Below are 27,848 nucleotides of genomic sequence, written 5' to 3' on the forward strand. Positions count from 1 at the left end.
TTCGAACTCACAGAGATCCTCCCGAGCAGAGTGCTAGGATTAAAGGTGTGCACCACCACACCCCTTTGAAGTTTACTTAGCACCTTTCCTTGGCTTCCTCTTCATGAAATCTTCTCCTAAAGCAACATTCATGTTAATTCCTTAGTTAAGGGCAATCTTCTTTGTGATAACTAACTGCAACACCTTTGTGTGGGAACTGAGATTCGATCCAGTTGGCCTTGAACCACCTATCTTTTATTCTTTTCTTCCCTTTCCCAGCAGAATTGTCAATACTAACTTCCTACACTGGACTGTAATCTCCACCAGGCTGCGGAACCTGAGTGTTGACTGATCTCTTGTCCCTTTAGGCTAAACCCAGTAAGTGCATACACCCACAGCCTAACTCAGAGCCTGGCACACGGTAGCCAGCAAACATGAGTGACAAAGGAGTAGTAGCTACAGGCTAGGAAAACTTCCTTTGCACCGCCCCATTGTGGGCCGCCACCCAGCACGAGCGGGCGGAGCGCTCAGGCTCCGCCTCCACCGTGACGTCACGCGAGGCGGGACTTCCGGCCGCCTAAGTTTAACAGTCTAGGCGGGAGCCGGAAGCGCAGCGAGGAGCGGGTGGAGCCGGCCCCCCCTCCCCACTCCCCCGTGGTCCCAAACTTGAGAGGTGAGGTTCCGCATGACAGAGGGGGGCTCGGTGAGCGCCGAGGCCTTGAGCCGGGGACCCCGGAGGTCAGCCTCTTCGGCCCTGCGCTGGGCGGCTGCGGGCGCGCGCGGCGGAGAGTGGCCCGGGACCGAGCAGGACGGGGTCGCGGGCCCCGGACCTACGGGCCGAGTTTCCCCGAGGGGTTCGCTCATCCCGAGGCTCCGGTCCGGCTCTCCAGTGTCTGCTGAGCGCCGCTGCCCCTGGGCTAGGCGTGCAACTGCGGGAACTTTTTCTGCAGACTGTGCAGCTAGCTGGCCGCTGTCGCTCTTCTTTTCGCGGGCTCCTCTCCCGGGGGCGGGGGAGAACTGATGTCAGATCCCAGAAGCCAAGCGAAGGAAGCGTGAGAGCTCTCTGGGAAGTCGCATCCCTGAAGCTGTGTGGGTCGCCTAACTCAGCTTCTGAAGAACTTTGATGCACCCATTGCACCACACCACTGCACAGTTGGCTCCTTGTGTGGGGGTATGGAAGCAACAGCTTGCAGCTGTGTTTACTGCTCTTAAAGAGTTCAGCTTTTCTACCCTGTGTTTTTCCTTGAGCTGGGGAACAAGGGGCTTAGTGTACACGCTTTCGTCACCAAATAGAAACATTGTCTACAATTCAACAGGTGACTCTACTAGTTTTTAGCAGCACCTACTAGGGGCCTTCTAACTCGGACCCACTCACAAGCTACCGTATCCCAAAATGTGCACAACAAATCCTGGGAGTTTCTGGCTAAACGTTTTATCCTTTCCTTAAACTTTAATTTGTTTTGTTGTGTGTGTGTGTGTGTGTGTGTGTGTGTTTTCCCCTCTTGGGAATCAATGGTTTCTGCCTTATGCTTTTTAGTTTGTCCTCTGGAGCCAATTAGAGATATGTATGGTGCTTTGTTGATGATACGGGGGCGTGTCTGTGACCACTGTGTCTGTGACCACTGTTAGCCTATAACATTGGTGGATAAATTCAGCCCTCATATGTCACCACATGGAATCAATTCAGTATGTTGGAGCAGCAGTAGCATTCCTTTTTTAAAAAAGTAACCACTTTTTATTGACTTCAAGTATGAGTGAAACTGTGTTGACCTATAAAAAGAAATATATTGTGTGGCTACCATGGATTACACACACACACACACACACACAGGAACAGGAATCTACTTGTGCCTTAGTTCTCTCCATTGATTTTATTTATATATAAACAAAGATTGTTTGCAAGCCACTTCATTCAAACTCATTGTTAATGTATATAATATCTTTAGACATAGGCAGTAGGCTAAATTGTATTATCAGAAGTTTGTTAATTGGGCTATAATATAGTACTCTTTTTTTTTTTTGTTGCTGTTTTTGTTTGTTTTGTTTCTGAGACAGGGCTTTTCTATGTAGCCCTGGCTGTCTGGAACTAGCTCCACAGACTAGGCTGGCCTCAAACTCACAGATCCACCTGCCTCTGCCTGGGATTAAAGGCCTGTGCCACTACCAGCCCTGTAATAACAGTACCCTGGTACCACCCATCCTGGGTGTGGGAGTACATTTCTCTGCCCTCTTCTTTCCTGTGTATGTTTAAATACGCTGTCTCCCACAGTACCTGCTGCCCTTCAGAGTGTGTGGAAAAGCCTCTCTGCCTTCTGTCTAGGCTGCTTTGGCTTGTGGCATCACTCAGTCAGATTTATGTGTTGGAACATCGCACTGAATCAAAACTGAGAGCAAGAGTTGGTATTAGGACACAGTGGCAACTTCTTTAACCTTGTTAATTTCAGAGTTTGGAAAACTTGGCTTAGTGGGATTCAGACGTCCAGGAAGGCTAGATTATGGAACATTAAAAAATATATGAGAACATTACTCAGTATATTTCTCTGTGGAGTACTTAGCATGGATCAGGAATATTTCAAAACTCCTAGGGGAGGAGGCAGGCATTGTTATGGGAACAAAGAAGACAATAAAAATTCCTTAAAAAAAATTAAATTGGGTGGTGGAGTATGAGGTAGCTGCTGACATGGGGCTGTTTTTGCCATAGTAGGTGGGCACCTGCATTTTAGAAGCAGAGATGTTTTGAGCGGAGGGCTGAATGCTAAGAATGGTTTTAGGGTAACATGGGGGGAACTTTCCAGGTAGATGGGGGCAGCAGGTGAAGAGACACTAAGATGAGGATGAGCTTGTCTTGATTTATAGACATGGAGAAGGCCAGTGTCCAGATGTGGTGGCCTCAGGCAAGAGAGGTAGGACAGCCACACAGCATGCCGGTCCTATAAGGCCGGGAGGTTGGGTTTATTGTAGTTGCGGAGGGAATTCTTGGAAGGATGAGCTAAGCGTATGTGATTGGTGGTTGTTTAAGTCACTCACACTACTTTCTGTGTGTGCTTTTGGAATAAAGGTGGACAGACATGGGCAAGTAAGGCCCCTGATCAGGGTCCTTTCAGCTTTTAAAACTTGCCTTTCTGTAATTGCGCTTTAAATGTGTTGTTCTAAATGTTTTGTAGGCTCAGTCATGCAGGAAAACCTCAGATTTGCTTCATCAGGAGATGACGTTAAAATATGGGATGCTTCGTTTCTGACATTGGTGGATAAATTCAACCCCCACACGACACCGCATGGAATCAGTTCAGTCTGTTGGAGCAGCAATAGTATCCTTTAAAAAAAAGTAACCACTTTTTATTAGTTTTCAATGATCAGTGAAACTGTTTTGATCCATAAAAAGTATTTGTGGGGCTACTTTATATAAAAAAAACACTGATTAAAAATAGTGCGTATGTATATACTTTAGTTTTCTGTGTTGATTTTCTTTAAAAAAATTTTTTTTAGTTGAAACCCACTTCAACTTTGTTCAAACTTGCTGAATATTATTAGTCTTTAGATGCAAGTGGTAGAATTTTTTATATTGACTACAGTTACTAAATAAATGGTAGTAGCTAGGAATAGCAGAGCAGAGCACCTGGAAGACTTTGCAATGCTTTTTTTCTTTTTTCATCTCTATTTGGATATTTCAGAGCTTGGGGACAGAAGCAGGGTGGAGAGGAGAATAAAAAGTCATTGTGTGTCATTCACATCTTACTGATGATATGTTGGAATTTCCTCTTCCGTCTGGGATGAAAACAACCATCGGTTCACAATAGGCAACATGGGTTGAGTTTTCCTGCACTGTGCCTGTCAGTGTACTCCATGTGTTGGGGAGTTCTGATGGGGAATGAGGGGAAACCTGAAAGTTAGGGTTGATGATATGTCATTGACATTCTGGGGTGGCGGTTTGTTGTTGTGGGGGCTTTCCTGGGCACCATAGGATGCTAGGAAGTGTCCCTGGCCTCTACTGTGCAACCACTAAATGCCTTTAGCTTCCAGTTGTGATGATCCAAATGCCCCCTGAGCTAGACTCGCCTGCAGTTGGGGACCTCAGTTGTAGATGAAGCGCTCTTAGTTTTCTTGATGTAGAAATACTCTGTCATTGGTATTCTAGAAAGGAATCTTGTGTGAAGCACATACTGTTTTGAAACAACCATTAAGTGTTAAGAATTGCCTGGTTTCTTACCAGTATCAAAGTATTAATATTCTCCCTGATGAAAGGGAAACTGACAGGGCTTTAAAATATGACCGATTTATGAACAAACATATTAGGGTTTTTTAATCTCAAATGCCTGTTCTTACACATACATAACAAATGACAACTTTTCTTATTGAATTACATTTCCCTCTTGATCGTTCCTTGGTTTTGGAGAGCAGTGAAACCAATTACTTGGATGCTCTATTAATCAGACCATGTGAAGGACTCTCCAGCCTGTCATGTGGAAACTATTTTCAGGAGAGTGGCAAGTGTCTGAAGTTTGTCCTTACTATTTTTAGGTTTTAATTGTGTTTACAGCTTCACTCCCCCCCCCCCTTGAAGAAATGAACCAATTCTTAATAGGATATGTTTTTTTTTTTTTTCTGCTTAACTTTGTTTTGGGGGGATTGTCACTAGTAGCTGGCTGGCACTCACCAGTGCCTTCCTTAATGTGGCCGTGAGGTAGTGCTGTGTGACTTTGAGAAGCTCATCTTGTTTCTGTGTAGAGAGCTCTGTGTCATCTGTATTCCCATGAAGCCATGGTTCAATTGTTACTGAAAAACAGAGTTCCAGACATAGCAAGTCAGGGTCCCAGTGCATAAACTCCAAGAACAGGGTTAGTATGTGGTGCCAGGGAAGTTCGTTTTCTTTATTCTTTTGGTTTCCATACTTGTTATGATTTCTAAAATTACAAGAAAACTTAAAAACTAGCCTCCCGTCTCTTATCTCCTAGAGGTTCTTTTTCTGTGGTAAACAGAAGCAGCCAGTGGCTTCTCACTCTGGCACTGTGTTGGCAGAGATGATTTTACTCCCCTTAGAAATGATGGGTGTAGATCTCTCTCTAGCTCACTCAGCGCTTATCCGGGCCGCTCAGTTCAGAGATGTGCATACCTGGAAGGCAAAAGCAAGCCTGTAGTTACATTAGAAGAGGGGGCATTGGTGACGAGCTCTGGATTTCAGCACTGTGCTGATTCATTTGATAGTCCACAAGCCAGAGACTTGCACTCCTCTGGATTTCAGCACTGTGCTGATTCGTTTGATAGTCCACAAGCCAGAGACTTGCACTCCTCTGGATTTCAGCACTGTGCTGATTCATTTGATAGTCCACAAGCCAGAGACTTGCACTCTAGATTTCAGCGCTGTGCTGATTCATTTGATAGTCCACAAGCCAGAGACTTGCACTCGGTTCTTATGAAGAGTGGCTCCTGTTGATGGCCTTAGCTGCCACTTGGAGACTTCCTTCTTAGGGTAGAAGATGATACTCTGTCCTTGACTCCAGTGGAGTTCAGACATGGTTCAGACTAGCTAACCTTCTTTATCTTTTTTAAATAATGCTCTGTCTGGCGATGGAGCTCAGTTGGTAGAGGATTGCCTAGCATGAAGGAAGCCCAGGTTTGATTGTAAGCTTGATGTTGAGTTAGGCACAGTGGTACACACCTGTAATCTTAGCATTTGGGAAGCGGAAGCAGGACGATCGGAATTTGAAGGTTGTTCTAGGCTCCAGAAGCTCCCCCCCCAAAACTTTGTTCCAATGCATGATCTAGTCATAAAATATCAGAATACTGTGCACAATGTCCAAATAATATAGTAAGGATGCTATACCTAGATGCTTCCATTGTTTCTATGCATAGACTTTGCTTACTAAAAGTCAAAAGGTTAAAATTCCTATATTCTGGAGACAGGAAGATGGCTCAAAGGTGAGGAGGCTCTTTGCTCAATCCAGTTGGTGGAATGAGAGAGTGACTTCTGTGAGTTGTCCTCTGCCTTTCATACTTGGAATGTGACATGTGGATGTGCGCACACACGTACATATACATGTAAAGCACTATGGTATTTTAACGTGCTATGACTTTGAAAACCAGACTCTTATTCTTGATTAAATTATTTAATCATTTTGGTTTAATATACATTGTTTTGTACTTACTTATTACTCATGTGTAATTTATATAGAGTAAACTAATTAAAAATTTAAGTTAAGATTAATTTAAAATAATTTAAATTTGTATAACATACATAGTTTTTATTTAACCGTACCCAATCATGTTTACACTCTGTAATACTCATTCATAATATACAACAGTGATTCTAGTCCTGAGAAAATAACAGTCCTCATTTTTTTCATTTGGAAGAAGTAGGAAAGTGATGTGGATACTAGCTTTTTAACTGAAGATGATACTGAGAACTTGATCAATGAGTAGTCCCTCAACAGATTTTGTGTATGAAAAAGCTGATTATTATTTGTGTTTTGCTGCTTTTCTCAGATTCTCACATCTGAAAGGATAAAATTAGGCGTGGCCCACTCTGGGAAGGGAGTAGTGTTTCTCCCGGGCTAAGTGTCTTTCACATGATGGCATAGTCAGAAGGGGGAGTTCTTCCCTGCAGGCCTGGAAGAGAGAACTGGTAATGGGTAGCGGGAACCATCCTGAAAGCCAGTGTACAAGCCGCATTTGGGTACTTGTCTGGACGCTGGCTTACGTGACTGCACTCCTGAGACTGCAGTTGGGTGTCGTGGGTGCCCTTGGAGTGCTTGATGTTTCTTAACTCTTCGTTTAGATAACTTTCTAGTGACAGCGTCTTCCAGTGGTGACAAAATAGTGGTGTCAAGTTGCAAATGTAAGCCCGTTCCACTTTTGGAGCTTGCAGAAGGGGTAAGTTATTTGCTTTTTAACCTGTTTACAATCTCAGTTTGCTTAAGTGACTGTGACTGACTTGTTATGGTTCTTTGTGTTTAAAAACATTTTTCATCTAAACCCTGAATAGCACAGTAACAGATGGGGTGTGCTTAGTGATAGGGTGTTAGGTGAGATTGTGGTGAATGCTAGGAGAGCAGTTCAGGCCTTAGACTCCATTAGGAAGGGACTCTCTTTGTTTCCCCTTCCTCGATGCATGACTAGGTCACTAGGTTGACACTCTCACTGGATATTTCTTTATCCTTTTGTTTTTTAAGTCATTCAGGATAATACTGGTCTCCTCATTTCTGTTTTCACATTCAGAAAGCTATTCTTCAACGAGAATGACACCTAAAGACAAGGGTGCTCCATTCTGCTGCTGCTTTTTCCTCTTTTTTTTTTTTTTTTTTTTTTTGTAAACTTATTTCACTCCCAGGCCAGGTGTGGAAGCTTAGGGAATGTCTGGCAAAGGTACAGTGGGAGTTTGGGGCAGACTGGGCTAAGGAAAGATGAGGAAGAGACTACCCTTGGTCAGTAGGCAAACCGCACTCTTCAAGATAGAAGTGATAGCAATCTTGGGACTTTTAAGTCCTTTCAGAGTGGCCAGCAAGCCGCTGTTGAATTTAATATTAAAGCCAGACCAGTTCCTCTGACTTTCACAACTGCCTGGGCTTTCATGTGTTGGGTTTTCAAATCAGTGTTTAGTACCTTCACCCACTTTTTTTTTTCTTTCTCTTTCAACTTATTTGATTATGTGTTTGTTTATTTGGGCAGAGTCTCCCATGTAGTTCTGGCTGCTATTCAGTTATCTGGAGCTTGGTATCCAGACCAGGCTGGCCTTGAGATCCACCTGCCTTTGCTGCTTTAGTGTTTGGACTAAAGGCATGGGCTAAACCAAGTCTGACTTCTCCCATTAAAGAAAAAAAAGTATACTTTGTACTTTTATACTTCGACTTCTGTTTTAAACCTTCATACTGTATCAGATGATATAAACAGCTGTGAGTCCTTCTGAGGACTTGGTGAATACTCCACTCATTGGTATAATTCTAGCCCTTCCCACTTTAAGGCGTTACATTATAAGGCAGGTGAAAAAATGTGCATTAGAGTTCTAATTTTGAATGTGCTGCAGTTGTAAGGAGTTATTTAATGAAACAAGTTATTAGAATTTCTTGTACCATGTCTGGGCTTTGCTCACTATTCTGTTAACTCACATGCTACTTGAGCTATTGGGCCTTCATTCTTGGGAAGAGACATTTCCACCCTACTCATTTTAAAATTATTTTTACAGTGAAACTTTAGGTTCCTGGTTTTGTTCTTAATTTTGTGTATTTCCTCTTTGAAGTGGACAGATTAGTATTAATGGTATTATAATGGTTATTGTGAGCTACAAAAATAGCTTTAAAATTTGACCACCTTGTTTTTAGATTTAAAAAATTATGTTTTAGTATTTTTATCTTGTGGATACATATGTTTTTGTAGGCAACCCATAATGTGCCTATAATACCATATAATTTTAGTTGCATTAAAATACATTAAAATGAAAGGTTTTCTATTAACAAGGTAAGTATAGGTTTTATTCTGAACTCTTAACAATAATCGTACCTATGACAGCTGGCATCCCAATATATTAATTTTTGGTGGAAACCATCCTTAACTCTTTCTTTTAAAAGTTATTTTAATGGTTATTAGGAAACTTTGATTTGCAGTGCAAGTAGATCCTAAAGTATATCTTATTGATCCCTTCAGACATGTTTGTTCCTCTAATTCCTAGAGCATTAATACCTAAGTTAAAACACTGATGAAGTGTGCATCCTGCTCTTGTTGTGTTTGATAGCTGATACTGTTGGTCCAGGAAACAATCTTGATTGGTCTGGTGGGCATGTGGCAAGGGACCATCAGTAAGCGATCTCTGGAGCGGAGTCTGGTCTGGGATGCCCTGGTCTCTGGGTAGGCCAAGTACTGCCTGCTGATCTGACCTAGTGCTCAGCACTGCTTCTCAGCTGTGTGCAAACGTGGGCACTCTCCTAAGTCTGCAGAAGACTCTCCTTTGAACTTCCTGTCTCCTGTTTTGTTTGTTTGTTTTTCATGGCTTTCATTTGGATGTAAGAACCATTAGTGTAGCTCCATTCTGCTTCCTTGGGTTAAATAAAGCACTGTACAGGTGTCCAGGTCCCGTGTTTCTAATGACACTAGGGTGACACACACTTGGTAAGCCTTGAATTTAGCCATTGTTTTGTAATGTTGGTTGAATATAGTTGTAGTCGTTAAGAATTGACTTTCTGATTTCAAGCAGACAATAAACTTGTAGCAAAGATGCCCAGGTATTGGGAAGTTGTTTTGCAGAAAACTAAAATACTGCTTCAGAAGTTACACTAAGTGACTTGGGGAGGTTACATCACAAGTAGCTTCTGCTGTCTTTTTACCAAGGAGAGCCGTCAGGACTGGCTCAGTGAACTTTGCATCTGGACAAGGAGATCAGGTATTCAGAAGCCTTGAGTGACGGCTTGGGTTTCTTCTGGATATGCCTGGAAGCCATTGAAAACCTTTATACCCAGCTCTGGCTTTCTTTTCTTTCTTTCTTTTACTTTTTCTTCTTTTTTTAATCATTATTTTTGTACTCTGTTTATGGAAGATGGACTTTCAGGAACTAGGAGTGGAAACAGTGAAACTACCTAGGAGGCTGCCTCCACGGTAGGGCAAGGTTTGGGTTAGCAGTAATAATGTATTTAGATGAAGAGCGAGCGGCCTGTGGGATTTATTGTAGGAGTGGAGTTTATAGGCCTGGGTGAGAGGTTGGGACGAGGGTACCAAGGAACCGACCGGCTTCCCCTGGTCGTTTGTGCCCTGGCTGAACTGCACTGAGGCCCGCTTGCTCGCTTGGTTCACATGCTGTGAATGCGGTTGTATTTGATGGTCCATTTCCCTCAACCTCATTCTAGCCCAGTAACTGTCAGCTCCTGAGCCTCATCACTAGTCCCTGAGGTCCGGATGGATTGGGTGACTTTCTTGAGACTGAGTGCGGTGAGGTTTGCAGTTTTCTTGACATTTGAAAATGAATAAGCTGTTGGGCCCTGTGAGAGAAATCTTTGGGTTCAAGTGTAAGCATCCTTATGGTTGTGATTCAGCAGACTGGCCGTCCTGCTTACGGTCATCTCTACACTCTGTTAAGCTAATTTTGTTTGTTTGTTTGTTTAAATAGCAAAAGCAGACATGTGTCGATTTAAATTCTACATCAATGTATTTGGCAAGTGGAGGCCTAAATAACACTGTTAATATTTGGGATTTAAAGTCAAAACGACTTCATCGGTCTCTTAAGGTAAGTGAATATATTTTAAATGTTTACAGAATGGGTAGCTCATACCCTGTTTGGAATGGTTACCAAACTTTGTCCTCATAATTGAAGTGTTTTAGACTCAAAGTGGGGATTATTGAGGAAATAGAGGTACTGTCTAGCTGAAACTGAGGGTTTTCTTTTCCTTAAGTGTAGTTTTGCATCAGGGATTTTTTTTTAATTCTTATTTACCTATTTATTTTAGGGATCTTTGGGAAATGGGTGTGGTTCTGGAATTCAGTGACCAGAGTTGAGGGCTTAGCTTCTTAATTCTGCAGTGTATTTGGCTGCCACTGTTGATGATGTTTTTGCTTACATATTTTTAAACTTGGTAATGAAATAGTTCTTAAAATAATTTACTATTTAAAATCAATGTTTCCTTAGGTAGCTCTTTGCAGTTTCCGAAAATAAACATATTCATCTCAGGAAAATGTGTTCAAGACTTCCTTAACTCTACTTTTAACTTTTTTAAGTATTTAGAAGGCGCTACAAAGTTATTTCTAAGTTTGTCATTTACAAGTATTTAATAGAAAATTTTAAATAATTGTATACATGTACTCTCCTGTATACACAGAGAAGTTCTTGAACTGTTAACTGTGTTACTCATTATCTGACGTCAGTGGGTATTTTGTGGCCAGTTTGCCACCCCATCTCTGGACTGTTTGTAGTATATACTAGACATTTCTCTTCTCTCTCTCTCTCTCTCTCTCTCTCTCTCTCTCTCTCTCTGTCTCTCTCTCTGTCTCTCTCTCTCTCTCTCTTCCCCTCCCTCCCCTCCTCTCCCTCCCCCCTCCCGGTTTTCCTCTCCCCCTCTCTCCGTCTCTCATAGCTAAACTGAGACAGAATCCTGTATTAGCTTTGTGTCATCTTTAGAAATTTATTGTTTTACTCTTAGCTAAACTTTGAAGTGTCTTTAAACTCTGCTTAGGAAAAACTGGAAAGTGAAGAGTTGCTACTAACGAACTGGTCAGCTTTTCTCTCTTTCCTTACTGTGCTAGCGTGCCGGTGCGTACTGTTTATTTCAGTAACTGCAGAGCAGCAGACACTCTGAGTTCTCCTCCTTGGGTGTCCGTGCAGATGCCCGCCTTGCTCTTTTTCAGTCTTTAAGGTGTTCACTGTTTGAATTCACACTGCTTAGAGGGTCGGCCGATTTTGTGTAGGGAGTGTCTTTTTAGACACATTTCCCCATCTATGAAACCTTTTCTTTTGCCTTGATTCCTTATCTACGTTCTTATCCCTGTAATGTAATACAGTTTCTGGCATTGGTTAGTGCAGAGTAAATGTTTCCTGTCATGTATTTTCCACAACTGAAATTAGGAAGACAGAGCTCCTTGCCAAGTCACAGACATGACACACTCTTAAGTCCCTGGGGCAGCAGTGCACACAGTGTGCTTATTCTTGACATCAGTTTCCCCTCAGGCAACTGTGCTGTGTAGAAGCCACGATCACCTGATAAAGTTGTAAAGTAGCATGACAGCCATTGGTTGGTTTGTATTCAGTTTAGGATATTTATCTTAGTAAAAGACAACACTACATTGTTAAAAAAACAAAATGAAAACTCCACCCTTATAAACCTCAGGTCAGGGTTACACGTTCCTGTTAAGCACATCTAATTTGATGCTTGGAAACAACCTTGTAAACTCCGTTTATTCAAGTCTTGGACTTTTCATTCCCTCAGAGTAGATTGTGTTTGTGTCTGGGAGAAAGTCTGTTTGGGGAGGGCCAGGGCTTTGAGGTTTGTCTTGGAGCTGAATTTTGTTGTGTCACTTAGGACATCTGTAAGGTGCACCAGTCTCTTAAGCTTCCATTGTCTCTCGTGTCTCCTCTGTGGATGGGAAAACCGCCATTAACTAGTTAGTGTGTGAAGCCCCAGTGGAGGTGGTCAGCCCGTGGGAACAGCTGCTGTCTGCTGTCTCAGGCTTAGCTCTTGCTTTTTCTCCCACTTTGTTTGCCATGTCTGGTTTTCTTCCTTTCCTATCTCTAACTCACCTCTGATCTTTTTATTTGCTTGTTTGTCTTTTGAGATTAGACCTCACCATATAGATCAGGCTAACCTAGAACTCTGTGGTACAGGGTGGTCTTGAACTCATGGTCCTCGTCAGTGTAAGGAGTTCAAGTGTGTGCTACCACTCCCCGCTCTCATCCTTTCCTTAAGGTTGGATTCAGGTGTTTGTCTCTCAGTCACTTGACAGGGATGCCTGTTTCTTCCTGTGTCCCCTTGATACCACTCTTCACTTACCATTTGCTGTCATTTTGGAGCTAATTTTAGTGTCTTCTAGTTGAACAGTAATACTCAAGAGCACACGTTTACCTTGAAATAAATGTTATCAACAGCAGTGGAAAGCAGGCAATTCTGGAAGGGCAGCACTGAGGAAGTTCCCCTTCTGGACTTCCTATTGTTTCAGAGTCTGTGGACGTGGAATATGATCCTAAGAACTTGTCTCTTGAGCCTTGATGGTGGTTATGTGGTGTCCTGACCAGCTCGGTGGTGTCGTTTGGAGGGAAACTGTCAGCGCAGGTGTTGATTGATAGCCATACTCTTTTCATCATATAGGGTTAATGGGTGCCGTTCTTCTGTGTTTCTTTCAGGATCACAAACGTGAAGTAACTTGTGTAGCATACAATTGGAATGATTGTTACATTGCTTCTGGGTCTCTCAGTGGCGAGATTATTTTACACAGCGTAACCACTAATACATCCAGCACACCTTTTGGCCATGGGAGTAAGCAGGTATGGTGTTTTGTTTTTTATTTTTTTTTTAACATGAAGTTAGTAACATATTATGAATTATTTTACATAAGAAAGTAAGTTTAAGCTTTTTAACATTTAAAAATTTTATTTAGCTTTCTGGAAAATTAGCTAATTGGTAATGGCAGTTTTTGAGAAAGATAAAGTAAGCTAATATACACTAGAGTGCTTGTACGAATTCACTTATATAGTTAAATATTTGGTCTATCTATGCTATATCTGTATTTCTAACAAAATGCAAATATTTCCAAATAGCACAATTCTAAAACTAGAATTTTAATCTTTCCATGGCATTTCTGTTACAGAAGTATTGCAGCCTTCAAACTGTCTTGGCCGTAAGACTGACATGTGCATTCATTCATACTGTTTGTGAACAGGGAATTAGTGTGCTTAGGTTGAGGCAAGTACATTTTGGAAAAAAAAACGAAACAAAGGGGTTTTTTTGTTGTTTCTTAAGAAAAAGTATGTGGTTGTTAAAATACTCAAATCCGACTCATCCATTTCAGGTTAGTACAGAAATCTTTATGGAAACCTTTAAAAAAAATTTAGTCTATTAGGTATTTTCCTTGGTTAAAAAGTAGCTTAAATTTTTTTTCTTGAAAGACTGAGAAATACTTTAATGAGTCTTCCTTGGCTAACATTCTTTGAACATTTCTAGAGATGGTTCCAATAATGTCTTTTAAGGTGGCTGTGTTGTATTTGAGGCCATAGCAATGAGAGAAACTTTAGCGTGGCCTCTTAGTAGTATACATATTGGGTATGGCTGCGCATCTTCTCATCCTTCTGCTCGCCTGTGTCCTGCTGGAGCCTGTGTCACAGCCCGTGTGTCACAGCCCGCGGTCCCTGACTTACAGAGCACCCTCTTCCGTTAGGCTCTGCTGCTAGTTAGTTATTCGCAGTTGACAGCTGAGAAGCGTGGGCCACACCATTCTGTTCACAGAGTGAGCGGACTGACTGGAGGCTCAGCTCCTCTGGTAGCCTCACTTCCTCTTGACTTGCTTTCTACCTTGGTGGACATTGTGAGTGGTTATGTAAGACTGTCTGAAGCTCCTGGGTACAGTTGTAAGATGTAGTAATGTAAGGGAATGGCAGTAGTTGGTTCTCCTCTAGTACCTGTGACCTCTCCAACCAGGGGTCTTGGCCAGGTTTACCGTATTAGTTTCCTCCTGCTGAGTGGCCTTAAGTCCAATGACACCTGTTGGCTTCCTCTCAGATGCGTGCTACTGTTCCCCTGTTGTGGTATCCTGTTACTGTGGTTTGTTCACAGGGGAGAACTGGGGCTACCTTGTCTCCCTTGGGAGCTTGCAGGACTGTGTGGCTGGTCCTTAGAGAGGAGTCTTCAGTTCCTGTCAGTACTAGCTTGACTCACCCCCCTTCCCGTCCTGAGGTCCCGAGACAGAATATGTGCTGTTGTCCTCGTCAAGTCGTCTTCCCTGTTGTCGGACGGCAGCAAAGGGCAGTGGCCATAGACTGGATTGTTTTGGGGGGTTGGGGACCAGTGATCAAAAGGAAGGGTCTCGTGCTTAGTACTGGGGTTTTGTTTAGATAGTCTGTGGTAGCGGTTCTCGCCCTTTCTGGTGCTGTGACCCTTTAATACAGGTCCTTGTGTTGTGGTGATCCCCCAACCATAAAATTCTTTCATTTCTACTTTATAACTCTAATTTTGCTATTGTTATATCTGCTGTTGTCGATAGTCTGAGGTGACCCCATAAAAAGGTCATTTGAACCCTAAAGGGATTGTGACCCACAAATTGAGAACCACTGGTCTCTGGTTCTTGGAAGCATTATCACCTCAAGTATAACTTTTATACAGTGTGTATGTGTGTGTAATATTAGGTAAACATGAAATAATACAATTCCCCATTGCTTTTTCAAACATCTTTATAGTTATCTAACCTTGGCCTCTTCTCCCTTTGTATTATCCTTCCTCCTCAGTTAAAGCCCTCCACTTCGGTTTTTCCCCTTTCCCTCTCCAAAGTTCTGGTTCCCCAGCTCCTCACCCCTTCCCGTGGGCACAACTAGTGGCAGAGAAGACGTTCGATTGGTGCCTTGAGGGGCATAGGGACATAGTGCTTATTCCTATCTTGTTCTCACGTGAAAAGAAAAACCTTCAAATCTTGGGAGATGGATCGTAGCAATGTTGATGTTCAAAGAATTTTAATTGATTAGTTTGCATCAGAAAACATGGACTTAAGTTTATCTTCTAGTTTAGGAAAGCAGTAATGTTTGAGCTGTCTCCAGTGTCAGTCCACCAGACCCTGAACTCTCCCTGGCCTACTGCCTCTTCGTTGGGCAGCTGGCCCTATGAAGGACCTTTGTTAGCCTTTGGATTCACTCGGGAGCATTAGACTAAGGAATCAATGAGTATTAGCTGCTATTGGGAGCTTTTAGCCACTCATTAGATCAAGACATTGAAGTCACTTAAGTCACTTTTCTGGTTTTCTCCTCAGCTTGGTATGTGCACCCCGTCAACCCCCTGCTAACTCACCAGGTAGAATTTACCCTCGGGAATTATTTTCCTGACAAGGGCCCACATCCAGAGGCAGAGCTACGGGTTGTCAGTGTTTTCTTCAGGAAGGGGACTCCTTGTAGGCTTCTCAGTACTTAAGTATGCAGCCTTAAATGTATGCATATACAGACAACAGTACCTGGGCTCCATAGCGTGCGTGCGCGCGTGCGTGCGTGTGCGCGTGCGCGTGTGCGCGTGCGCGCGTGCGTGTGTGGTGTTTGTGATAATAAGAAGGTAAAGAAAATAAAGTGCACTTTTCTGTCTGCCTGGAACAAATGGTTATTTTTTATACACTATATTACTTATATTCTTTGATAAGCTGTACCATTAAGGCAAGGAAATAGAAGTTGGCCTCTTAGAAAGATCAGTTCTGAATCTCTTAGGAAAGTCAGTGTAATGACTTTGCACACTCAGGCTTTACTGTACATAATTGAAATCCGTGAAGGCATTTTTATATTAGTTCTTTCCTACAGTTTACCTGCCGTTTACCTAGCATTACCAGAATTGCCACTTGAGTGTTCATTAAAAAACTGAATTATAAGCTTACTTAAAATTCATTTAAGATTTCAAATATATTAAATATTCATTTAAAACTGTAAGCAGTTCATAAGATCTCAAGTGTTTCAGACATTGACATTTTAAATTTCAGGTATACCGTTGTTCAGCTCAGGTTTGTATTGGTTGATTTTTACTGTACCTGGGGTCTGCGTTATTGAGAAAAAGTAATAGTTAGGACCTATCCATGACTAAATTGAAAATGTTCGTTTTATTATTATAAACAATCAAGGACTTGAGGTTGTTAGAATCACCAAATTGGCTTCCTAGACAAAGTGACAAAACCCTTGTCATCTCACTGAATCTGCATCCGACTGGGATTCCTGTCAGAAATGAGGTTGCCTGGGTATACTGAGTCTTACTTTGTGCTGAATTGAAGCTATTAGTTTTTGTCTTTCTCCAAGAGAAAAAGAGCTGCACCACTTCTGCAGAGCTGCTGGCTTCCTGAGCTGTAACTGCGTGTCAGCACTGGGCAGCTCCGGCAGCTTGGGCTCACTGGGAGTTGCCTTTTCCCAAGCACCGAAAAATGTGCATCTGTGTTACTGATGCCTTAGACTAAGAAGGAAATTAGCTAAGGCAGGTGAGATTTTAAAACATTACCACAGTACATTTAAACACATTTGTTTTTCTTAAGTGAATTTATTTTGTTTTGCATATTGATTTTGTAAGTATTAATAAGCCTGCTTGAGTATAGAAATCTGGTAAATGTAAGTAATTATTATTTACCTTTTAAAACGATAATTATTTCATAAACAGGGAGTTTAGGGCAGGGATATTACTCAGCTATAGAAACTTGGTAAGAAGTCCTGGCTTCTATTTCTGGCATGACAGAAATTTTTAAATTGTAATTTGTTTTATGTTCTACGTGGATTTATATTCAAAAAGTTTGACTACAGAGCTTTAATTTTAGACTAGTGATCCGTAAGTTTATGCATTAGCATAATTTTTGTTGGGGGAGATATTTGGCATGATAACATTTCCTTCATACTCCTCATGATATTTCTTTAACATTTGTTATGTTCTTGCCTTGCCCTGTATTATGTTCTCAAGTAGTTTTATTAACATGAACATAAAATAAAGTGATACTTTATGCATATTTTCAAAGATACTTTTAGTATGTTTTTCTTCCTAATATTAATGGACATTATTTGAAAATAGTACCTTATATGTTTCCGTATACAGCTTTGTCTTTCTTAAGCAATCATTTTCTTTTTCTAGACCTCTTTTCTATCTTTCTTTTGTCACTGTACTGTGTCCCAGGCATGCTAACACCACAATCCTCATTTTCAGTGATTGCATGCATTTTATTAATGCCGCTGTTTACCTAAACATTCTTCTGTTCTAGATAGTTTCCAACTTTTTATAATCACAGCAAGCACTATATTTTAATAGTGTTATGAAAATCACTTTTGAATTTAACTTTTTCAATAAAATTTAGGAACAGGTTCACTGCTGAGGTAATATTTTTAGTCATAGACATTGAGTGGGCACCTCAGGTATCTGTTTCTTTTACTTATTCTAATGATATTGATAGGCAGCAGATGTTCTGGGCTATGTAATCTAAATAAAGATCAGTGAGTAGGAGGTCTAATAAATGATATTTCTCCTGTTCTTATCTTAATCAGTTAGGTGCATCTTTCCATTAAAATGTAAGATGCCTGGCAAAGGGAGAGAAAACAAAAGAAGTTAAGTTTGCAAAGGGCAGATTAACCCAGCAGACAGCTTCTCTGTGTGTTCTCTGTAGGTTAGTAATTGAATCTGCTAGAAAGAACAGAACTGATAGTAAATTAGCAAGGAGAAAGGTGTGCTGGCTCATTGCATGCAAGTACATTGGCTGTTGAGAGGGTAAGGGGTGAATATCCAAGCTGTGGGAGCCCACAGTCCCCAGCAATATATTAGTGGCCAGCTACGAGTCACCATGCAACAGCCTGCTCATTCATGTACATGGTCAGGAACCTTTAACTGCTTCCATGGTGCCCTTGCTACCCCCCCCCCCCCAACCCTCACCCATCCCCTGTTTCCAAGGAAAAGCAACCATTGTGTCAGTGACTCTTATTTAAGCCACATACTCCACTGTTAGATTAGTAACTCAGGGTCTCTAGGCTCTGTAAGGCTGGTGAACCTGCAGCAGAACCACAAGCCCACAAGCTGGAGGCCTCCCAGAGAGCAGGTTAGCCATGCTGCTGGTGTTCAGCTGCTTAGAATCCATCCCCAGGGAGCAGCAGAGGAAACGCTTAAACACTGGAAAGACGGCAAGTAGGAAATACATTTTAAAAAGAAAGGAATCTTCAAAACATGTATCCAGCAAATGTCAGATATAGAGAACTATGATATTCTTCAATCTTTGATTAAAAAAAAAACTCAAAGATATAAAAAAAATAGTAGAATACAAAAACAAATGAATGTTTTATAGACTCTGGGAAAAAAATCAGCAAAGGAATAACATTTAAAGCAGCAGTTATCAACCTGTGGGTAGTAACCCCACATTATCACATACTTATGATTTATAATACTAACAAAATTAAAGTTATGAAGTAATGACAAAAATTTATGGTTGGGAGTCACCATAACACAAGGAACTATATTAAAGGGTTTTAACCTTTAGGAAGGTTGAAAACCACTGATTTAAAGCATTTCTTTCTTTAGTTTTGTAATTTTTCACCATAGAATACCTTAGGATGTCAGGGTTTTTAAAAAAAAAAAAAATAACAGAATTGATAATGGAAGGGCTTGTCTAGAAGCCTTAAGACTGCTTCTATAGACCAGCTCTCTCTGACAGGAGAATCAATACAGCATGAAATGGAGAAAGTATGTACAGTCTATATGAGCATTTATGGCCTTACTTTAAGTAGTTACAAATTAGCAGTTACAAATTCTTAATATCTTGATAGAAAATAGGCAAGATAGAGTAATAGACAATTCGTAAGAACAAAAGTAGATAAATGCTTACGTGGTGTTCTCAACTTAGTATCTCTAAAGAGCACTGGACAACAGAACTGTAAATTATCTCAAGTCAACAACATTAGGAAGTGATAGATTTGTTGGAACCTGGAAGAGATAAGTTGATAAGACATTTTACTGACCTGACTGTGTCCCGGTAGAATGCAATCCCAGATACCGGTTCTATTCCACTCTCCACACAGACACATGTGCAGAAAGGTACTTAAGAGGTCCCTCCAAAGATAGTAACCAGCTTTTCTACAGTTGCTAAGATTACAGATGAGTTTACTCTGTTTGTTATTTCAATTTTTTCCAAATATCCGTAGTGGATATAAGAATTCCTTAGCCCATGGACTTCTTACTTTTATAAATTTTGTAAATGAAGTTTACACAGTTATTGTCATTCATTGATGTGATGTCTTCAGCTACCTTTGCAGTATCATAATGTGTTAACTTTCCGTTTATTTAGGAATAAGTTTGCCAGATACCTACTTATATGAATAGTGTTTCATATTTATAAACAACCTCTTAACAAAAACAGATATTTTCTTACAAAGTGATGATGTGTTGTAAGAAAAAAAGCCACCAATACTGAAAGTGCTAAACAAGATAATTGCTTAATAAGTTTGGTGCTGCTGATACCAAAGTGCATTTATATTTATTTTACATAGTGTAGCAGATTAGTATTTTGTTTATATTGTTTCGTGGCTAATGTCTTAATATTCTAAGGAGATGATGGTTTAATACATGTGGAATGATCAGAAATGATACTCTTGATATTATCAGAAGATTAAAGGGTGGATGTTTAAATAAACATTTATGGGTCTTAAACTATGTTACATATGGAAAACATTAATCATTGAATTGAAGATCCACACATAAATCTATATGCCTGTTTTGAGCACCTGATTTTTTTTTTTAATAAAGAAGCTAGAAATTCACACTGGGAAAACAGGCAGCATCTTCAACAAATGGTGCTGTTAAAGTTAGATAACTGCATGTAGAAGATTCCAGCTCGATCCATCCATATCACCGTGCACAAAGCTCAACTCCACATGGATCATAGACTTCAGCATAAGGCTAGATACACTGAATCTGATAGAAAAGAAATGGGGAATAGCTTGAACTGATTGGTACAGGAAGAGACTTTCTAAACAGACCATCATTAGCACCGGCATTAGATAGGCAATTAATGGAACCTCATGAAACTGAAAAGTGTCAGTAATACAAAGGACACCATCATTCCGAAAAAGTGGCAGCCTACAGAATGGGAAAAGATTTTTACCAACTATATATCCAATAGAGAGATAATGTCCAATACATATGAAGAACTCAAAAAACTGGATATCAGGAAAGCAAATAGACCAATTAAAAAAATGAGGTACAGATCTATTAATAGAACTTTCAAAAAGGAAAAAAAAAGGAATCTTGAATGGCTTGAAGAATGTTCAAAGTCCTTAGTTGTTAGGGAAATGCAAATTATCTTAGGCCAGTCAGAATGGCCAAGATCAATAAAACAAACCACAGCTCCTGCTCGTGAGGATGTGGAACCAAGAAAACACTCCTCCATTGCTGGTGGGAGTGCAAACTTATGGCACCACTATGGGAATCGGTGTGGTGGGTCCTCAGGAAGATGGGAGTCACTTTTCCTCAAGATGCAGCTAGGCCAGTCCCAGGCATATACCCACAGAATGGTTCATGCTATACAGAGACACTTGTTCAACTAACTGTTTATTCATGAGTCAGAGGTTGAAAGCAACCTAGATGTCTTGTCAGCAGCTGCATGGTAAAGAAAATGTGATACATTTAATGATGGAATTTTACACCATCCTTAGAGTCATGAAATTGGCAGGTAAATGGGTAGAATTAGAAAAAAATTCATGTTGAGTGAGGTAACACAGACCCAGAAGGAAAAATAGTATATGTATTCACTTATAGGTAGATGTTAGTTGTTACGTCAAAGATAAGCAAACTACAGTCTTTTAGAATCACGGGAGAGTCACAATCATAAAATTATCTTTGTTGTTGCTTCATAACTGTAACTTTGCTACTGTAATCTATTGTAATGCACGTATCTGATATCCAGGATGGTCTTAGGCAACCCTGTGAAAGGGTCTGTTGTCAAAGCCTTGTCAAAGGGGTTGCTACCCACAGATTAAGAACCACTTGTATGTGGTAAGTGGCTAGGAAACAATACATTTCTCTAGGACCAGGTAATAGGTAGTAGAGTAGATAGTTATGAATAGATGTGTGGTTAGGGGAGGGGTAGGGACTAGGACAGGGAGATAGGTGGGGAGGGCAAGAGAAGAGGGGAATGAGGAAGGGAAGATGGGGAGGAGAGGGACAGTAAAATTGAGGGTAATTTGAGGGGTTGTATGGAAACCTAATACAGTAGAAGCTTTCTAAATTGTGTGTGTGTGTGTTAGTTAGTGTTCTAAGTGAAATTGCCAAATAACGGGGGACACAGCTGTAAGTGGATGTCTTTCATGACCAGCTGAAGCTCCTGTACCAGAACACTGTAGAGGAGGCCTACAGCCTGTGGGAGTACCTAACCAGTATCCCAGGGGTGTGAGGCCCACAGCCTGTGGGAGTACCTAACCAGTATCCCAGGGGTGTGAGGCCCACAGCCTGTGGGAGTACCTAACCAGTATCCCAGGGATGTGAGGCTCACAGCCTGTGGGAGTGCCTAACCAGTATCCCAGGGGTGTGAGGCCCACAGCCTGTGGGAGTGCCTAACCAGTATCCCAGGGGTGTGAGGCTCACAGCCTGTGGGAGTGCCTAACCAGTATCCCAGGGGTGTGAGGCCCACTCTGTGAGAAGGAGTCATACCTGACACTGCTTGGGTGACCAAGAAGCTGAGACTAGATAGCCAAGGGACCTACAAGTCCTACAAAAGGAATGTAGCAATAAAATGACTCGTAATGACACTCTGCTGTACTCATAGGTCAGTGTCTCACTCAGCCATGATCAGAGAAGCTTCCTTCTGCAGCAGATGAGAGTAAACACAGCCAGAAAATCCGCAGCCAGACAGAGAGACCTTGGACCACTCCACCCTAATTGGGAGGTCTCCATTTAATCCCTCCCTCTTAGGGCTCAGAGAACCCTGAGGAAAAGGAGGTGGAAGGAGTTGAAGAGCCAGTGGGGAGTGAAAGAAAACCAAGCCTTCTAAGCATAGGGTGAATTCCTACGGACTCAGACAGAGGCGGCGAGCACGAGGCCCGCACAGGTCTGACAGAGAGGTCTCAGAGCTGAAAGAGATGGACACATAGCCCAGAAGCTATCTCTAGTTGTTAACCACTTATAAATGAAAAATTAGTTTTCTCCCAGAGAAACAAAGTACTCTGAAGCATAGGCTCTATGCCCAGCAGTACATGAAAAGTCAGTGCATCTTTTTGAGGTTCCTGTCTCATAATATCATGTTGAGGCTTTTACATTTACTTTTACTTTTCGTATGTGTGTGTGTGTGTGTGTGTATGTATGTATGTATTATAATTTCCATTTTTTTGTGGCATTTTGTGGGGCTCTTGAATGTGCAGTCAAGTGTTTCTCTGTGTCTATATTTGTTTCTTGGACCCCTTTTCTTCTGTCTGTTTTGTTATGTTCTGGTATTTTTAAATGCTATTTTATTAGTAGTACAATTAATTATGATGCCAATAGAAATCTGGACACAGTATTTTAGGAAAAGTAGGTATAATTCAATCAATTTTAATCAAGTCCTATTTATTTAGCCTGAATTTTCTGATCCAGATAAACTAGAAAGGAAGCCTCTTCTGGTGGGGATTGGTGTTTAGAGCCAGGTCTGTACTGCTCTCAGCTGATAAGTTTTCAAAGGAGGTTTAGCCCATTCCAGTGAGGAGGTTGTCCATCCAACCTTTGTACCTAAGCTTACCGTGCTGCTTAGTGTGTTGGATTGTCAGCTCCACAGGCCCCACACGCCAAAACATCCCAGAGCCTAAGGGCTATGGAAGAAGTGAGTGCAAATTAGCTTCTCCCTCTCCCAGGGTTCTCTTGTGATCTGACTGAGCTGGGGCCCTGCTTTTATGGTGACTGTTCTAACCCCTGGTTAATATAGACAGTGCGGGTGTGTTATATTAAAAGTTTTCCTCTGAAATGGAGGAGATTGAAGAGGCTGAGTTATCCAGGATATTAAAATCATGACAGATATTTGACTAAGAGAATATTGAAATGTTGCAGGGTCTTCTTACAGCACACTAAATAACATGGTGGAGGTTGTGATCAAACCTGTATGTCTGTAAATCAGAGAATACCTAACCCGGCCTAGACACAGTTGATGTTTATGAATGGCTGTGAATGTTTGCAGTCACATCAATGTGTCTTTATCTCACAGCCTGTCCGGCACATCAAGTACTCCTTGTTTAGGAAGTCTCTATTGGGCAGCGTTTCGGATAATGGAGTAGTGACCCTCTGGGATGTGAACAGTCAGAGTTCATACCACAGCTTCGACAGTCCACACAAAGCTCCAGCCTCAGGCATCTGCTTCTCTCCTGTCAATGAACTGCTGTTCGTAACCATAGGCCTGGACAAGAGGATCATCCTCTATGACACTTCAAGTAAGAAGTAAGTGTGACGTTGTCATGAGTACTTGTACTGGCTAGGACTGACCGTACATGGCAAAGGCAGGCCTCAAACTGGTCAGTTAGCTGAAGATGACCTTGAACTTCTGATGTTCTTGTCTTGCTGAGTGATGGGATTGCAGGTGTATGTCACCACACATACTATATGTGCTGCTTAGGATCCAGCGTAGGGTTTTATGTGTGCTAGCACTCTGTCCCCCGAACTGTGTCCGTGCTTTAATTTAGTGACAGATATCTCATTAACAGACATGGTTGTGACTTACATACACAGGCATCTGATCACTATCAAGGGGATCTGATATTTGTACACCTGATGTATCTAATATGATAATTGTCTTAGTTTTCTTAGAAAAGATTAGATACAGCATAGACATCAGGGTACTTTTAGACTGAGAAGGGGGGAGAGAGAGAGAGAGACTTCATTATACATCTTTATTTCAGCAATCTAAAGATTCTTTTGTAAAATACAACTAAATATACTTTTTAAAAACAGTTTTGTTTTAAATTAATTTATTTTCTGCATCAGTGTCTAAACTAGTTATATCCCAGCCTGGTGTTCTGTCCTGGGTGCTGTCCTCAGCACTGTAATGCATTTCAGCACTGGCCTTGATCTCTCCCACTAAGCCCTGTGACATTTGCTGAGTCATGGTAGTCTGCAAACATTACCAGGTCTCCCTAAAAATGTCCCTGCTTGGGTCAATGATCTTTGAACCATTCACCCTTCTTGTGTGATACCTGTGCTTAATTTATAACTTTAAAAAAGGAGGAGGAGGAAGAGGCTGCTAGACTTATATTCAGTGCTAAGCAGTGTTTAAAAACCCTGTAGAATGCTAAGGTTACTGTCAGGGGAGATACCAGAATCAGGCCTTGCTTCAGTGCTCTAGTAGTTACTGTGACCTGTTTCACTCCCTGTTCTTTTTGAAATAGTTCACTGACAGCCTCTATGGTCAGTAAGCCATTTTTCCCCCTCTAGTACCAGATAGACCAGCAAGAGCAAGTCAGTATCCGTTGCCTGGCTGTGGCCGGCCATGTGAACTGTGTTGCCTTAGCCTTTTGCTCAGAACAGAGTAGGAGCAGCTGCTCCTGTGAAAGGTCACAGTCCCTCCAGAGACAGGCAGGCCACTAAGTGGAAGCTGGCTCAGCCCTGAGGCTGGTGCGCTGCCAGAGAGGACTTAATCCAGGAAGCAGGAGGTCCACATGGAAAATGGAGGCTGCACAATTGTGATGTGAGTAGAAAATCGGCGGAATGTCCGTTCTTTACAGGTCATGCTGTTAGATGTCTGTAAGACTACTCCAAACTGCTTTAAACAAGTATTTGGGCTATGCAGTTTGCCCAGTTCTGACTAAGTGTTCTTGATAAGTAAATGTGTCGTATAAGCTTATACTCCTGCATATACTGATGCATTTGCATATTCTCCTCCTCCTCCAAAGACTAGTGAAAACTTTAGTGGCCGACACCCCTCTGACTGCAGTAGATTTTATGCCTGATGGAGCCACTTTGGCTATTGGATCCTCCCGTGGGAAAATATATCAGTATGATTTAAGGATGCTGAAATCTCCTGTGAAAACCATCAGTGCCCACAAGACATCTGTGCAGTGTATAGCATTTCAGTACTCCACGTCTCTGACAAAGGTGAGATACTCTTTTCAACATTTTCCATTTTCCTAGAAATTCCTACCTTAGAAAATGAAAATTTTCTCTTGTCAGTTAAACACAGCATTGTATTGCTTCATAGTTATTTTATATGGTGACATTATGCATCATTTGAATATAAAGCTGTTTGAGACTTGATTTTAAAATTATTTAGTATTTAATTCTTCTATGTAAGAATTTTAAAATGTGTTGTTGTTTAGAGCAAAATTCAGATAATAGCAGCAAGCTTCAGGTTTATAAGAAGAAAAATTAAGTTTTTAATTTAGTGAGGCACTTATAAAATATTAATGTTTATGATGACACATTAGTAACCTGAGCTTTTAAATATTCTATTTCCATTTAGGCAAGTTTAAATAAAGGTGGCTCAAATAAGGCCTCAGCAGTGAACAAACGGAGTGTTCCTGGAAGCAGCAGCAGTGGGGCTGCCCAGAGCTCTGGGACTGTCAGAGAAGCACCCAGCCCTTCCATCGCCACAGTTCTCCCACAACCCGTGACGACAGCTCTGGGCAAAGGAGCCGGGGCTCCTCAGGACGAAGCAGGTAAGTGGTTTACGTCAGAGTGATCTGAGGCCCTTGTCTTTCCCCCACAGTTGGCCATTTCTGAGAGCCTAGGACTCATTTGAGTACTTAGGCAAAACTGATTAGTAGATACCACTGAAGAAATGAAACTTATTACTTTGCCTTGTTAAGGAGCTCTTCAGAGCACTTACTCTTTTCATCTGAATTTCTGCTGTGAGGAAGAGTAAGCTAATTTAGCCATTCCTCTTTACCCCTCCCTCAGACGGGCTGATCTTCCCTCACATCCTGGGCAGAGTGGTAACATCAGTGCCACCTGTTTGTTTGACCAGATAGTCAAAAGAGTAAAATGCAACTCTTCTTAAGTGCTTCTTAACGCTTCATATCTCAAAATGAAAAGTAAGTCGGGTGGTAGGAGAAATATTTTGAAATGCTGAATAGTGCCTGGCACACATTAAAGTACAGTTTTGTTAGCTGGAAGTTAGACGTCAAGGTGATGTCTAAGGATAATCTTGCTGACTCCAGTAGGTCACAGGAAGGTGCAGTGTAGTGGTGGCTTCTCTGCTCTTCACTGTAACGAGAACCGCAGTCTGAGTTCTCACAGACATCTGGAGCTCAGTGGCGCAAGTCCACGGACTTCCTTTACAGGTCACGCCCTTGCTCCTCAGCATGAGTTTACCACTTCTAAATAACAGCAGAACTCTGACGGGTTGGCTCTGATAGTGTGGAACAACCGTTCACTCTCAGGTCCTTGTGACCTTGTGTCGCTCTTACAGAGTAGTCACAACATACAGAAAAATAACTAGGTCCGCCTTTAAGAACTTGGAGACACTGTGACTGTTTACTTAGAAGAAATTATTTTTGAAATATAACTGAATAATGTCTCCTAAAATGCTTAATTAGCTGTATTATGAGAATTTGCCATGATTTTCATGACTAATGCTACAATTCTTTTTTTTTTTTCCATGACTTTAAAAAGTTAAAACAATGGTTTATAAACTTGGAAATAGAGTATCGGTTTTTAGTAAACAGCTCCTCTTTAAGGGTGACCACGCTCATTAGCAAACAAAGACCTGGGTTTGCTGGGTAACTTTCAGTGAGAGCTCTCAACAGTCTCAAAATTTCTGTCAAAAAGAAGCATTTGCTTTGTCCCCACAAACAGATTTCTGTTCATTTTGAAGCAGCTGTCAGCTTATAGGGAAGTTTTACTCAGAGTGCTGAGCTCTTGAGCTCTGCCCTTTGGCACACTCACAATTTCATAAGCTTATTCCCAGTTGTTGCCGTACTCTGTTGTTTTACATACTCAGACACATCTTTGCTTAGCCTACTTGCTCTGTGTGTGTGTCTGTGAACACAAATCTGCAGGTACATATGTGTGTGTTTGTGTGTGTATATGTATCTGTGTGTGTGTGTGTGTGTGTGTGTATCTGTGTCTGTTTGTGTCTGCAGGTGCATGTGTGCTCTGTGTATGTGTCTATGTATGTGTGTATGTGTCTGTGAACACGCATGTCCTGACGACAGCTTTGGGTATCACATTCCTCATGGACTGTCTGTTTTACTTTGGTTTCTCACTGCCTTGGAGCTTCCCAAGCTAGCTGGCTAGCAAGCCGCAGAGACCTGTGTACTAGCTCTGCCTCGCCCCTGCCGGCACTGCAAGCACTTGCTTGTTTCCTCCTGGGGTCTGTGGGTCATGGTCGGGCTCCACTGCTTTTAGGGCGAGCACTTCCCCACGGAGCCATCTCCAGGCCGCTGCTGTCTCATTGTTTCCCGCTTACACACTAAGATGACATTTAACATTTAAGGTAATTATGGCAGTCAGAGAAAATGTATCTCTAGTGTCTGGCACATGAGGCAGGAAGTGATAGAACATTGTAGTCATAGTCATAACCATGATGCTGACTTATTTTGAGATTAAGCTACAATTAATCTGAAGTTTTAAAAAATTCCTGTCCCTACTCCAGTTAACGCGTTGAGAAAAGAACCTTTATAATTTGTTGCTGCTCCTTGGCTTAAGTAGGAAGCAGCAGTTTAAGGAGTGAAGAGCAAGGTCCAGTGCTGTGTTTATGATACTAACCCTCTGTTTTATTCACTCAAGTACATTAAAATCCTAGAGAAAGGAGGCAAGCCCCTCCCT

The 27,848-nt window shown here is 41.6% G+C and overlaps 1 protein-coding gene across 2 annotated transcripts in view; it reads left to right on the top strand.

Annotated features, from left to right (window-relative positions):
• The first annotated feature begins 547 nt into the window (after positions 1-547).
• The window catches only part of Nedd1 (NEDD1 gamma-tubulin ring complex targeting factor), a 40,063-nt gene continuing 12,762 nt past the window's right edge, over positions 548-27,848 (top strand). Inside the window, exons 1-8 of one of the 2 annotated variants that reach the window (XM_052165416.1) lie at positions 548-652; positions 3,144-3,287; positions 6,752-6,846; positions 10,067-10,183; positions 12,788-12,928; positions 23,299-23,528; positions 24,977-25,178; positions 25,543-25,738. In XM_052165416.1, the coding sequence (XP_052021376.1) occupies positions 3,152-3,287; positions 6,752-6,846; positions 10,067-10,183; positions 12,788-12,928; positions 23,299-23,528; positions 24,977-25,178; positions 25,543-25,738 (1,117 nt within the window). In that variant the 5' untranslated portion in view covers positions 548-652; positions 3,144-3,151. Of the gene's footprint in view, positions 653-1,063; positions 1,151-3,143; positions 3,288-6,751; positions 6,847-10,066; positions 10,184-12,787; positions 12,929-23,298; positions 23,529-24,976; positions 25,179-25,542; positions 25,739-27,848 lie in introns of those variants that run through there. The other variant, XM_052165415.1, reaches the window with a different exon arrangement.

Source organism: Apodemus sylvaticus, chromosome 20 (assembly GCF_947179515.1).
Source record: "Apodemus sylvaticus chromosome 20, mApoSyl1.1, whole genome shotgun sequence".
In the NCBI taxonomy this organism is placed as follows: Eukaryota; Metazoa; Chordata; class Mammalia; order Rodentia; family Muridae; genus Apodemus; species Apodemus sylvaticus.